General features: G+C 40.1%; 1 protein-coding gene across 2 annotated transcripts in view; it reads right to left on the reverse strand.

Annotated features, from left to right (window-relative positions):
- Positions 1-818: 818 nt before the first annotated feature.
- The window catches only part of HOXB3 (homeobox B3), a 37114-nt gene continuing 23368 nt past the window's right edge, over positions 819-14564 (reverse strand). For both annotated transcript variants that reach the window (XM_032237721.1, XM_032237722.1), the window contains exons 3-4: positions 7450-8055; positions 819-3514 (exon numbers count right to left, since the gene is read on the reverse strand). In XM_032237721.1, coding sequence (XP_032093612.1) covers positions 2748-3514; positions 7450-7924 — 1242 coding nt within the window. In that variant the 5' untranslated portion in view covers positions 7925-8055 and the 3' untranslated portion in view covers positions 819-2747. The remainder of the gene's footprint in view (positions 3515-7449; positions 8056-14564) is intronic.

Genomic DNA, 14564 nt, shown 5'->3' on the forward strand with positions numbered 1-14564 from the left:
GAAGATGAAGGGTAATTTTAATTGGCGTGAGACTACTTAGAACAAGATTTTTCAAGTGGATGGGGGGAGACTGGGGTCATTGTGGGGGGAGGGGGAGGGAAATCACCCCCCAATGATTAACTTTTAAAACAATTATAATCAGCTGGGAAAAGTCCTCATTTTATGAGCTCTAAAATAAAGCAGTGGCTGTCATAACCAAAAGAATAAACAGAATCAAAGAAGGTTGGATAAGACAGATAAATGCCTTTCTCATTAATGGCTGAAAAATGTAGAAATCTATTTTTTTTTTAAATTGAACATCTTCATTCTATTTGATACCTTATTTTCCTTCCTGTTTTCAAATCTGACAAATGGGACAAGAATAAATTAAGAACAGAAAGTTTATTGAAGAATTGTTCAACAGACAACCCTTTCAGCAAAGAAATAAACTTATCTACTGTAAAGAACAAAGGAAGATGCTTCAAAAAAGAGAAGGAAGTGGTAGTGAAGGAAGAGGAGAATTAGGTGGGGTGGGGATTAGCTAGTTCTTCTAACTGAGGACTATACAATTACAGCCTGATTTCATGCCTCCAGTAGAACTAAACACATTATTTTAAGTACGAAGGTAACTACTGGCCTTTTCCCTAAATTACAATAACTAAAAAAGAACAGAGAGATCAGGAAGAATGGAAAATAAAATTTGGTTGTACAATGACAAAGAAAAGACACCATTGTCCTTTATAACAAGTCAATACTAAAAAAAAAGTACATTTTCCTTATAAATACATAAATGTTGGGGATAAATAATGCAACAAAGGAAAAAAATAGTTTAAAACTGGCTATAACCAATAAATATAATATAATATAATATATATTTATATATTTATATATATGAATGTTTACTGGAACATGGCACACCTCCACTGAAATTAGTATTCCAATGTGTGTCCTTCAAACGTTGGTATATATAGCCATTAAAATGTAAACTCTAAGTGCAAGAAAGAATGTCAGGCCAAAGAAGAGGCACCAGTAAAGGAATCCTCTCCCCAAAGGATCTTTTACTTTGCTCCCATTTGGAGGACATAAGTTTCTGATCAAATATACCCTGTTTTCACGTTCAACAGAAGTTATGCAGACAAATGCAAAGACATATTATATATGTGAGAGAGTACCCCAGACCTTAACCAACCTTAAAACCAAAATCATAAAGAAGGGTAGGTAATCATTGGAAGAACAAAGGGGGGGGTCTCTATTTTTCTCCTTCCAGATGTTAGACTTCTATTTGTATAAGCAATCTTAATTTTGCTATTAAATTTACTTGGTAAAGAAACCACTCCACTGCTCATTTCTGAAAAACAAAACCTCTCATAGAATTAAAGAAGAGGGAAGGGAATATAGCAGTGAATAATAATTTGTAAGGATTGGGTTGGTAAAACTGGACAAAACACCCTTACATGAATGGAGATACACCAAGAATGGAAAAAGACAGTTTTCCATTCAATACCTTAGAATTATCTTCTTTGTAAAATAAACCTTTAAGAATTGTGATAGATTAGTATTTAGCTAAGGGAGAAGGGCATAGATATAAGAAATATTGAGGTGCATTTAAGAGCTACACCCAGATCTTTTTGTGCATGTTGTATGAACTTTTTTAAAAAAATGTAACAGAAATTATCTATTTCAATTGATTTCAGAAGAATCAGGACATTTTTATACATTCAAAACATTTGTGTCGAAACCTCAGGGCAAATACATATGTAAAATACAAATCTGAAACAGATTCTTGATATTTTTTTTTTAAAGGGATGAAATTCACTCGTAACATCTTCCTTTTCCCCTTATCAAAATAAATTTGACTGAATCCCTCTGAGTGTGTATGTGTGTACCTGTATGTTCCTGCATGGTTGATTGTCTCCAAACACCTATATACCCTTCTCTAATTATAAACAAAATATTTGCATACTTTTAAGAAAAGAAAATAGGCTGAAGTTAATTTCCTATGGTATATATAGTGAGCTGAGCTGAGTCAGTTCTTCAGCTTTTCTTTAGATTGAAGAAATGCTCTACCTGCCTGTGGAAAGTCTGTATCTCATGAAAATGTGCTGCTCCATTCATGATATTATCATGACTGGTTAAAAACATGGTTCCCACATGTGTATTCACAAAACCAACAAGAGTTGTGGATCCAAGAAAGAGCAAGTTTACTCTGACCCCTCCCCCTCTGCCTAAACTGGACTAGAACACAAAAGACAGTGTGTGTTTAAGATGCATTTTTCAAAGTAACTTCTCATACTGAAGAAAAGGGAATGGATTCCTATAGTCTTTATAGACCTTTTTTGCACTTTGGGATTGCATTAATCTAACCATTCCTAGCCTGGATTTACAACAGGTCTTTTAGAGCTCAACCGGGGCTGGTCTCTAGGATTTGTTCATTTCAATCTAACCATATGAAGGGCACTAGGCTGTCAGGTGCTTTCACCTTTCTTTGAGAGGGGAATGTACAGGAATACTTCTACTCCAAAGAGTATGGCTTAGCCATAAGCCTCCTAAATTCTTTATCACCCTAGGGTCAAATTTGGCGGGAATGGCAAGACACAGCATGCATAAACTGTGCCCCTGAAACAATAGGTTTGACTTCCCTAAAGGGTTTCAACACAAATGTTTGTTTGTCCATTTCTTTTTGCATAACCAGTCTGTCCCCTGACTCACCAATCCCACATCCACCTCCCTTCTTTATTAATTCCCCACCGAGTCTGCCCTACTTTTCATCACAGATGGGTCAGCTTCGGTGCCTCTTGGATTCTACCCTGAGTAGAAGCATGGTGAGAAGAAAGGTCCGTATAGGTTGGGTGAGCCTCACAAGGCCCATGGTGCTGGTTGGAGGCCATCTGAGGGCCTCCATTGTATTCCATGCTGGGGGGCTGGTGATGTTGGAGGGGGTTCAGCCCATAAAGTGATGAAGCAGAGTTGGGCATAGAATCCACATAATTGCCACCCACGTAGACTGGGCTGCCTTGCATATTGGGGGGCCCATAGCTACCACTCCCATTACCCTGTAAGACATGAGGATCATACTCTGGTGCTGTGTTGGCATACTTCTGTTGGCTGGGGCATCCTTTGATGGGGTTTTGGTAGGCAGTGGGCATGGCATAGGCATTCTGGTGTGGTTTGTTGAAAGAGGGTGGAGATGGAGCTTCGTAGTTTGAAGTCATGGGGTGAAGGGCATTCAGGAAGCCTGCAGAGGACTGAAGGGCTTGGGGTGGGCTCCCTGTGGGGGAAGGTCCCCCAGAGGATGACCCAAGGCCTTTTGACTTTTGATCCTTTTTGTATTTCATCCTCCGATTCTGGAACCAGATCTTGATCTGCCGCTCACTGAGGTTTAACAGGTTAGCCATCTCCACTCGTCGGGGTCTGCAAAGGTAGCGGTTGAAATGGAATTCCTTCTCCAACTCGACCAGCTGGGCACTGGTGTAAGCTGTGCGGGCCCTCTTGGAAGCTGAGGAGCCTGGAGGGCTTTTCTCACCGCTGCAGCTTTCTGGAAAGAAGGTCGGGAAATGAAATCAAAGATAATTACTTACATGCAGAAAATTGAATGCACAGGCTTCTTAATAAATCCTCCTATGGGCAAGAAGGCTACACTCTCTCCCCCAGTCCCCACTCCATAATCATGTCATTTATTAAGAGTTCTGTTCTCCAAACCTGCCCCACGCTTTATGAAAATTTGATCATGTCATGCAGAAAAGAAATCCAGGGCAATTTATTTGGGAGTCGATTATTTTGAAGCAGACCCATTCAAAGAAAATTATGTGGGCGAGGTTAGCAAGGCAAAATGAAGCATCTAGGTAGATAGACCTGCCCTGCATGTAGTTCGCCTGGTGTGCTAATCTGAATTAGTCCACAAAAGTGGGTGCCTGCTTGCTTTGCGAGATGTGACTCAGAAGTCTGTTTCCAGGGTATACTCACACACAAACCCACAAACACACACACACACACAAACACACACTGCACTTTTGAAAGGCACAAGCCCATTGCAAGTTCCCACTTATTCCAAGGAAGGGATGCATAAGAGAACTTCTTATGGCATTGTGTCCAAAAATATTTACAATCAAAAATGCAAAAGATGTATTTAGGGAAGGGAAGCAAGCTTTCCTTACAAATACAAATTCTGATATTTACATTGTGCTTTAAAGTAAATGGGAATTGTGTTTGTTTTTTAAGGAACTGGGAATTGCTCCCCGACCCTCCAATCCTGACTTGCAAGAAAGATTGGCTGAGAAGCAAAAAGACTCAGACCCAGGGTACACATACAAAAGAATATGTTAACAGAGATTTAAGGCAATGCAGCTGGACTAATGATTTCAAACTGCAATTGGGGGAGCCATTAATAATAAATAGCTCCCCCCCTTGTAGAAATCTTTTTTATTCCGCATCACAGAAGCAAGTGTAATATGAAAAGTATGTTTTTCCAAATGATTTCTACATACAACCTGATATGAAAAAATCCCCACTTTATTGCTCAAGAATTCAGCACCCTTCAACCATACGCCTATTCTCTGCCTTATTTGCAAGTGTTTTTCATTGTAAGAAATTTCCTTATCATCATCATTTTAGCCATTGTCTATCCACTGCAGGATGAATTAAGAAACTATACCCAAAAATAATTTGAAGCCATAGTTAATATCTGTTGAATAAATTTGTAACATTCCCTGCACTGTTGTGATGTATGGTAAAATCCCTGTGTTCTTGCAGTGAAAAAAGAGTTAAAGAAAAGGAAAGAGTTTTAAGAAAATGTTTTTACATGGGACAAAAGCAGAATTTGAGGATGAAGTTAATGCAAATTTGGTGAATGTTGGTGAGAGTTCACAAGCCCTTCAGGGCAAGTGGTTTATGAAGCTATTTACAAAGTTATCTCCTTAAAACGTATATTTTTCAGTGAAGGAAGGAAGCTCTTGCATTTAGTTGTGAATTATAGGCATGTGTGAAACTGTAATTCATACAGTTGTTCTATTAACGTATCATTCCATCAATATTTAGTCAATGCAACATTTGCAAATTTTTATTCAAGAATTTAAAGATTATGCAAGAGGAATTATATGAAAATTAGAATATAATCTGCCTCAGGGGTTTTCAACCTTTTGTTTTCACTGGCACATTTGGAATTTTAGAATATGCTGTGCTCTCATAGAATGACTACTTGGGAATTTATTCTTTCCTCAAATGATTGCCATTGGGGAAAACAATACAGATTTATCAGAATGTTACCTACCCCTCTATCCACTGTGACTGTTCCCCTGTAGGGTGCTCTCTACTTAACGTTGTTTGCTGTTGTCCTTACTCTGGGCTAGTGGACATGCATCCAGAAATAGTACTGGGCTGCAGCCACCTATCATTTTTATTTTCTTTAAAAATATATAAATCAACCTAATGGAGTCCATTGGGGCCCAAAGGCATTAGAGTTAATAAAGGTGACGCTGGAGGATGGTGCTTTGCTCATGCAGCATGCCAATTTCCAATTCATTTTAATTGAAAGGTTTTTTAAATGTAAAAAGTCTATCAGATGTGATGTCTCCAGGCACATAGATGCCACACTGGGATTCCAGCTATTGCCTTTTAGTAGGACCATATTAACATGCTCAAACATATTAATCTGGTTGCTCTCTTAATTCAAGCATGACTTAGCTCTATACCTTTTGTGCAATAACACATTTGTGCAAATTATTCATCCAAATTAAACTGTGTCATAGTACACAACTTTGAATAGGGCTGCTGATTCAAAATCACTTAGTATAGCAAATTGGCTACAAGAAGTTTAATTGTCAAATAAAATTATTTATTTTAGGAAAGAAACATTACTGACTTCAAAGAATGTATACTTAAAAAAGAACTGTAACCTAGGTATATTTAGACTTGAGTTCTAATAACATTATTCTCACTTGCTTCTATTTGAATTTAGGATCTTGACACCAACGTGCTTAGAAATGAATCTGGAGCCATTGACATTTGTGGCTATTATAAACTTTGTCCTCTATAAAACCTGTTATCCCTAATAATTCTATAGTTCAAATATCAAGCAAAAAACCCCAAACAAAAAGCTCTTTTCCTACCAGGCAAGATTTGGACTAAATGACAACATTATACATGGACAAAATACATTTTATATAATATTAGAAGGTGGAGATTGGGAAACAGTAGCCTTCATGCCTGCAACAAATTAGACAATCTCTGCTGGATATTAGTGAGCATCCATGCTAAACCAATGGCATATAAAATGGAGTATAACACACATCTCAGGACTTTGATGGAAATACATTTTGTCAGGTGTAAAAAACAGACATTATAACTGGAGACTATAACTCAGCTCTGCCCAGACTGTCTGGTTTGAAGAAGACATGTTCTACATCCAGCAGACTGAGGAAAGAGATGACAGGGCCCTATGGTGGAAGGGTGGATAGAAGCTCTTTGGAGAGTCATCAAAACCAGCAAGACTCTCTGTCATGAGACAAAGACAACTGCAAGCTTTCAGATTCAATTGTGTTTTTACCTTTAGAGAAGGGGTTTATGTTCTTCTCTCTTTTTTTAAATAAAGAGCATTACAGAACGACCATCTCACATGTAGAAACCTACACTGCATCCACCAGCTGGGACTAATGGAAGTTAACATTCTGACCATGAAAAAGGGAAGTGTTTTGAGTCACAGTTTTATTAGTGGCAGAACCTCTGCATAGATGTAGGTCTGAGAGACAGACCATTACTTCAATATAAGTAGATGATACTAATCATGTGTAATTAGTATCCAAATCCTTTGAAGGAATGGAGGTAGGAAGGGGGTTGAATTTATTAATACATAGAACTGAAGTGAGGAACCTCTTGCTCCTCCACTGCCACCTTTAGCCCTTCTGTCTTCATGCACAATTCACAAGATCAATCCTACTGCACCCATACCTTGTTCTATTTCCCTTCTGGCACTCTCAGCTGTATCTCTGGGATAAATTCCTGTCTTTGTTGCAAGCCATTTCTCACTTCAATAACAAGCTTTCCCCCTCAAGATCTAATTTTCAAGCAGATCCTTTTCCTCGGCTATCTTAATCACCAACTTTCTTCTAATCCAGAAGAATAGGGGCACCACCATCACCCTGAGCTAGCATGACTCTGCTGATGTGGATTGTAGTTCCACCCAGGTTGCTGTCCCATGATGTTCTTCCAGGGCCAAGCAGGATCCCCCCCCCCAGCCTAAACCTTTCAGATGGGGATGGGAGTAGTGGAGAACAGGCATATCGTCCAACATTGCCGGTTTTTAAACAGGCAAATATTACACTGGCTTGCACTCCTTCACCACTTCTCTTTCTTGTACACATCACCAGCTTTCTATAACTAAACTGGGCTTGCTTGTGTATGTGCCAGGGTGGGATTAATGGGCACTATCTGTGGGTGCATGGGAAATGTGGGGCTATTTCCAAAAGCAGAAGATACCTGCGCAGGGGGAGCTGTTTTTCTGCTTGGCGTTTTGCCTCGACTCTTTCATCCAGGGGAAAATCTGCTTGGTGAGGGCGGCGTTACTAGAGGTCAGGCTGGATTTGCTTGGGACACTTTTGACCGCCCCCGATTGGCTATGGTTATTGCTGCCGCCGGTGCTGTTGGATGTGGTGCTGCCGCTCCCGCTGGTGGCGGTGATGGGGTTGGTGGGTGGTGAGACGGGCGGGGGCGGGTGATGCTCCTGAGGCAAGCTGGGGCGCAGGCAGCTCCCGTTCAGGTCCTTCGCCTTGGCCAGCGGGGCCGCGTTGCCCAGAGACTGGAGGGTGCAGGCGGGCCGCTGGTAATCGCTCTCCACATGAGCCGCGGGCTGGAAAGGCTGCGGAGAAGGGCCCTCGTAACCAAAGCCGTTGGCCCCGGGATAGGAATAAGCCCCAAAGAGCGGGGAGGTATCGTAGTAGCTGGTCTTCTGCATGGCTGGGGTTCCCCGAGGCGCTCGCTCGCTGTTACCAGGCTCCTGTTGGCCCTCTCATGGAAGAACATTGGCACCCCCCAGGTCACGTGACAAGGGGCCTTCCCTTCCCCCGGTGTCTTTTGGAAGATGACCTGAAAGGTTAGAAGGCACACACAATGATACGGCTCGGCCTCTGAATCCATCTTAGCGGCTGAAAAGCGCGTGACATGAATAGCTGGCCGGCTACGGAGGAGGGCGGGGAGCAGGGAGCAGATGCCACCGCCGCCGCCGCCGCCAGCTTTTTGCCGGGTGCTGTGAGATGCACCTCGCCTCTCTCCCTCGTGCTAAGATTTCTAGATATATACATATAATACACACACACACACACACACACACACACACACTGGCACATACACAAAGGTGGTTCGTGCAGGCGAACCATTCGCCAAACCGATTCCTCAGTGGCGTTCCCCCCTTCTGTTGTTCTAAAGTTCAGTTGTTTTTGTTCGTCTGCTTATTTGTTTTAACTACACCATTACCTACATATGTAGATCCTGTAGACCGAGAAAGAAATCGCTGTCGCAGGATTTCTTTTAGATTATTCAACTCCATTCTCCAAAATCTCTGCCGTGGGTAGAATCCAGCTACCTCTCTACACACCAGCCTTTACACACACACGCGCACGCTTGCTCCAGTGCAAGGGCCAGGTATTTTATTTCCACGTGCCAAAGAAACGAATAGTTTCGCTACCGCTTCTTTAGAGGGACTGAATGAAGACGAAGAAAACAGGGACGGGAGGGGGCTTGGAAGTTAAAATTCCGGAAATCTGTGGAATTTACTTACAGATAAATTATGAAAGAAAGGGGAAAGTCACTTGACAAATTTATTTGGAATGAATTTCAGTAGCATTTGCTTATTTTTTAACAAAACTCAGGCACCCGCATGGAACTACCAAGTGTTTGTTACCTACAAAATTAAAATATAATATTTCCCAATTCAGGATTGAGGAGTTTTGGAAAAACAAACCTAAATATAAATTGGATAAAATTATATTTAACCATACCTTTAAATGCTTATGAGATTCAACATTTAACATATTGAAAATATTTTAACACTTCTGAAATATTTTCAAATTCGATTTACTTAATCTGCTGCTTTCAAAAGAGGAATGAGATCAAGTTCTTTGATGTTGGTTCTTTTGAAGCTGTTTTTGCAACTCTGACTGCATTTGAAATTGGTTGTGGAAACTCCTCTTCCCTGAATCCTTAAAATTTTGTCTTGTTGCTGCTCAAGGTGTGAGCTGGCCTCTCTCTTTCCTAAAGCCCAGCTACAGCCCATTTCTCAACTGCTCTTTGAACAAAACAAATCCCGTTTTTCTCACAATGCCATTTGGTTCCTTGCTTTTGTTTCTCTTTTATCTTTATGTTGGGATTTTATTTTATTTAAGATGAGAAGTAATATGGTTTCCCAAAGAAAGAGGAAACTCCTTTCATTAGGAAAATTAATTTTATAAATATAATAAAAGCTATAACACATTTAAAAGAGCAAAACATGGATCTGTGGAAAGGAATTCTCTTTATCTCTCTTCAGCCCTTCTGTGCTTTGTTTCAATCCAGAGAGCTTCCTTCTATTTTTCTTCCTTTCGGGCATAAACAATAGTATTGAAAGGCACCACTCAGTTCTTTCCATTGTCAGGGAATAGCAAATAGACCAACCTTCCCTACACTGATTCAATTCAAAATCTATGATATATCTCACCTCTTCCTCTTCATTATCTGCCCTAGCCTCGGAACTGTAGCCATTCCTCTCTAGAGACAGGCAGCTAAAAATTTTCCTTGGCCAGGTGTTCCTGGAAAGAATTAGGGCAGCTACCCTGCCTTTATTCAGCATTCAGGAAATATTTCTTAGCAAACCTGATAATTTAGCGCTGTTCTCCAAATGCTTTGAAGAAGAAAGGGAAAAATTCTGTGATGAAAGCGGAAGGTTGAGTACCCTGACTCAGCCATTATTATCTTCTCTTTAGGCCCTCCCAGTTTGTTTTGGATTTTCTGGGAGCACTGGAAGGCCTAGGAGAAATAGGCACCAAAGGGTTTTTGCTCATTAGCTTTTGATGGCTTAAATTAAGCTGCATCTTTAAAATATTAATCTCCTTTCTTACCCAAAAAAGGAACCCAAAGTAGTCTATGCACTCAGTAGCTAATATTTGGATCCCTTTTTATACCTCATCTTTCAACACTTTCTAAATGTCGGTCATTTATCTTAGTCTAAGACGGGTAGAATCGTAAATGATTTACTCTAAGGAATTGTTGTGGTAGTTAAACACATGCACACACATACATATGGAGAGAAATATCCATTGGAATAATGAATGAGAAATCAGATCGTGCCTTTGCAATTAGTTGTTGAAATGTCAACCACAACCCTGAAGTTATTTCTTGCCCACTTGGAAGTTTCATTTTTATTCCCAAAGATATTTCAAAACAAACGCCTCTTTTTTAAAGATCTTTTATATAGTATATTTAAAGAAACAACAAAAAAAAAACCTGAAGAGTCCAAAAGCTTGTGATAAAACTGAAGGAGGGCTTTAAGGCCAAGGTGGAAAAATCCATAACCTTTTCCCCTTTAACCTCTATAATGGGTGGGGAAAATCATAATTATATTGCTCTGCTAGAATAAAATTAATCAGCTTTTTTTTGCTGATTGAATTGAAAGCTTGGTTTCCCAAAGTAGATGGTAATGATAAGTATAGAACAATATAACAATTCAAAATAAAAAGCTACTGTATTCACTAAACCCTAGATTAGGGGAAAAAAGGAAGGAAGAAAGAAAGGAAGGAAAGAAAGAAAGAAAGAAAGAAAGAAGGGAAGGAGGAAAGGAGATAGACAGAAAGAAACAATTTAAGTGAAAAAGGGAAGGATGAAGAGGGGGAAAATAAAGGAGTAAGAATAGCAAAAAGAGAGCAAAAGGGGAGTAGAAGAAAAGGGGAGGGAAGGGAAGGAGGGGGAAGAAGAAGGAGAAGAGAGCGTGCGAGCGGGAGAGAGTCGCTGCGTGGAAGGAAGCTTAGAGCTTGTGAACTCTTCATGAACCGCGATGCGAGTCATACAGCTATAAATCATGGAGACACGGTCTCCGCCATTCACAACTGATAGCCTATTTCGGTCCACCTTACCTTAGCCTCTGACGAGAGCAGCGCGGCGAGCAGACATAATATATTTTCGCAGCCAGCAAGCAACGCAATCAATAAGCGAGGAGAGCTCCCCCCATTCCTCTTGGTTAAAAAAAATGTTCAAGGAATATCTAGAGAGAGAAATCCGGTCATAACGCCAAAGGGAGGGGGGAATCTCTCTATAGAAGCTCTGGTGAGGGATGCTCGGTTCTCTCTCTCTCTCTCTCTCTCTCTCTCTCTCTCTCTCTCCCTCCCTCCCTCTCTCTCCCCCCTCTCTCTCCCCCCCTCTCTCCCCCGTTTGGGGAGGAGGGGTAAAGTGAGAAGAGGGAGAAATCACAAGATTCTCGACAGCCTTCCGAAGATGTTGAGGATTCTGACTGCCCTATACTCTCCGTACGCCCTGTTCACGGTTAACAATGGCCTCTGGCTTTACAGCAGAAGGCAAGAGAGGAGAGAGAGAGCTCGAGAGAAAGATAGACAGACCAACCCACAGACAGGGTACCAAGGAGGGGAAAACAGAAAGAATGGCTTACATCAAACCTCAATAGGGCAATGCCTAGATAGAGGTTTAAACATAATACTAATATTAGTGCTAATTCTAATACTAATAATCTACTTGCCATTTAAAGGGGAGAAGGAGGGGGAGAATAAAGAGATATGTACCATAAAGAGACTTTATATCTGGTAAGGGGAGAGGCGATGATGTGTGTGTGTGAGTGAGTGTGAGTGAGTGAGTGGGCTTTGGAGAGCTTGGGCAAACGCCAAGGTTGCTTCCTGACAGTGTCAGTTAAGGAAAAAGCAATATGCAAATAGAGACATGGTGGACACAGAGGCCTAACAGGAGAACTGGAGTTGTATTGATCCACATGTTTCTCAACTACATGTCAAGTTATGCTAATAAATCTTCAGAAAGAGAACCCTATCCCCCACCTCTTTCTATCATCCTAATCTCTTTCTTCCTCTCCCTACATTTTTCTCTTCTCCTGAGATTTCAGTACAGCTTCAGAAGAGACCTTTCCATATTCTGTTACTTCATCTGGTGCAAACTAGATGTTATATATAGAGAATATGACATAATTATGATGACTACTATTCAAGGGAAAGTAGCAGAAACATAGCATGAAGTTTTGCATGTGTGTGTGTATTAGTAAAAATTTAAACATTCAAGAGGCTATAAAAATAGAAGGAAAGTCAAATTAAGTTTATATATTAAGCCATATTTTATAATTGGGTTTGTATGTTCTGGCAATGTGTGATTGAGCATGGAAGAGGTGCCTCTGTATTAAGAAATAAAAAAGGCACAGATCATCATGTTATTCTGTGCATGTAGAAAGGTACAAAACCATTTGTTTCTTGGGATTACTTCTAAATTAGGTAATTGGAATGGGGAATATATGAAACAATTTGACATGGGAAAAGTAAAATAAACCAATGGATAGATGGATGGATGGATGGATGGATGGATGGATGGATGGATGGATGGATGGATGGATGGATGGATGGATAGGTGGATGGATGGATGGATGGATGGATGGATGGATGGATGGATAGATAGATAGATAGATAGATAGATAGATAGATAGATAGATAGATAGATAGATGGATGGATAGATAGATATAGATAGATAGACAAACAGTTAAATAGATAGATAGAGATAGAGAGAGATGATATAGCTATAGCTATAGATAGATGATGTCAAAGTGACTTAAGATTTATTACCCCTGTCCTGTCCAAAGGGAGCTTTGCTTGCAAAGACAAAAGGTTCACACCAGTTTTTGCTGCTGTCAGGAAAGAGAGAGTTGCCATTACAACTGAGAGTGGGAGGAAGAAGTTGGGATCTCTGCACATTTTTAGTCCTGTATGTCAAAATGAGAGATCCATTGTTACTTCTTCCCCAGTTCTGCCTTTTGGGGTGCTGAATTGACAAGAACTGGCATTGAGAAAAGGAAGAAGTGCTGGAATGGGCTGGTTTCTTTCTTCATAGACCCTGGCTATCCGAAAACATATTCGGCCCATCGAATTTTTTACGATACTTTTGCAGAGAGAAACTTTTTCATCTGAATCTTTTGCTAAATCCAACTTTACCTTTGATTTGCACCAAATGGTTCTAGAAATTACAGATGAACTTCTTGGACCTCCACTTGGATATTAGCTTTTTCTGGTCAAGCTTTCTTAAGGAACTAAGAAGGATGAGTGGTATTGTTGTTGTTGTTGTTGTTGTTTTGCAATATTAAGCTTTTTTAAAATTTGGAATACCATTGCAAGATTGGATACTAAACATCTTTTTTCATCTGCAGAATTACTTTTAGACCACCACAGACGGTAAACTAACTTTTACCAAGATAAAATCTGTACTTTTATATAGTTTAGTATATAGTCTCTTTGGCTAACTGGCAAGATTGGAGGATAGTTTCAAAAACAGAGATCAAGATTTAACATTTGGAATTTGTATTTCTTCCTCCTTTTATTATCTGTAGTTTGATTTACCAGGTCAATTTTTATTTCAGATTTTTTCTTTAAGTACATTTTTTTTTGGACTAAACCATACTGAATGCAATAGATCATACTGGTGAATAAACATTCATAGAATAACTGTGCAGTTACTTAACAATCCTACAAAATCTTACCTGGGGACAAATCCTAAAAAAATTCCTTGGCATTTTCTTCTGAGTAGCATATACAGGATTGTTTTGGAAGGAATAAACTCAAAGCAAGCTATGGCAATGAATCAACCCTCTGCAAAATTAAAGGTTACACGCTTTGTGGTGGTGCTAGTGAAGTAGCTTGGGGTGTGCCAAGTAGGTCACAAATGTACTATTAAAAACTCAGGCGAGTGATCCAGAAGATATAATGGAAAAGAACAAATTGAAAAAGGAGGGGTCTGTTTAAAGAAAGAGAAAGAGGCAAGAGGTAAACGTTGGGAGGGGGGACGTATAGAACCTTTACTTTAAAATAGATGCGTTTGCGTTGGGAGGGGGGAATTACTCCAAATAGAAACTAAGAGACCCCTCTGTTCTCAGCCGCATTACTTGCAATTCATTGTTGCTGTTATTATCATCATTAACGCAATGCTGTACAGTACTTGAAGCCGCCAGCTCACGTCGTGATATTTAGTCCTGAAAGCCACTAATTTGAATAAAGCAGCGGGTCTCTGGACTAACTCATCCTCAACCACCCAAAAGCGAATTTTTGAGACTTTTGTCCTAACACTTTTTATGCGCACTGAATTGCCCAATTCTCAATTTTTAAATGGCACCACAGATACCCAGGCCACTTATTTTCGTTGAGGAAAAACAAAGCCTTCATATATATTCTTTTCCGGACACTAAACTGCGGCTTCTTCCCGTTTAAATTACATGAAAACGCAACAAGACAGATTTGCGTTTCTTAACATTTCTCATTTGTTATTGCTTTTCGGCAAGCGAAGGTGAGGCAATATCTTCGTGCAGAAGAGGACTAATCCCCGAATTTGAAGTCTTGGTAGATTTTTCTAA

The sequence above is a fragment of the Thamnophis elegans genome, chromosome Z (genome assembly GCF_009769535.1).
Source record: "Thamnophis elegans isolate rThaEle1 chromosome Z, rThaEle1.pri, whole genome shotgun sequence".
Taxonomy (NCBI): Eukaryota; Metazoa; Chordata; class Lepidosauria; order Squamata; family Colubridae; genus Thamnophis; species Thamnophis elegans.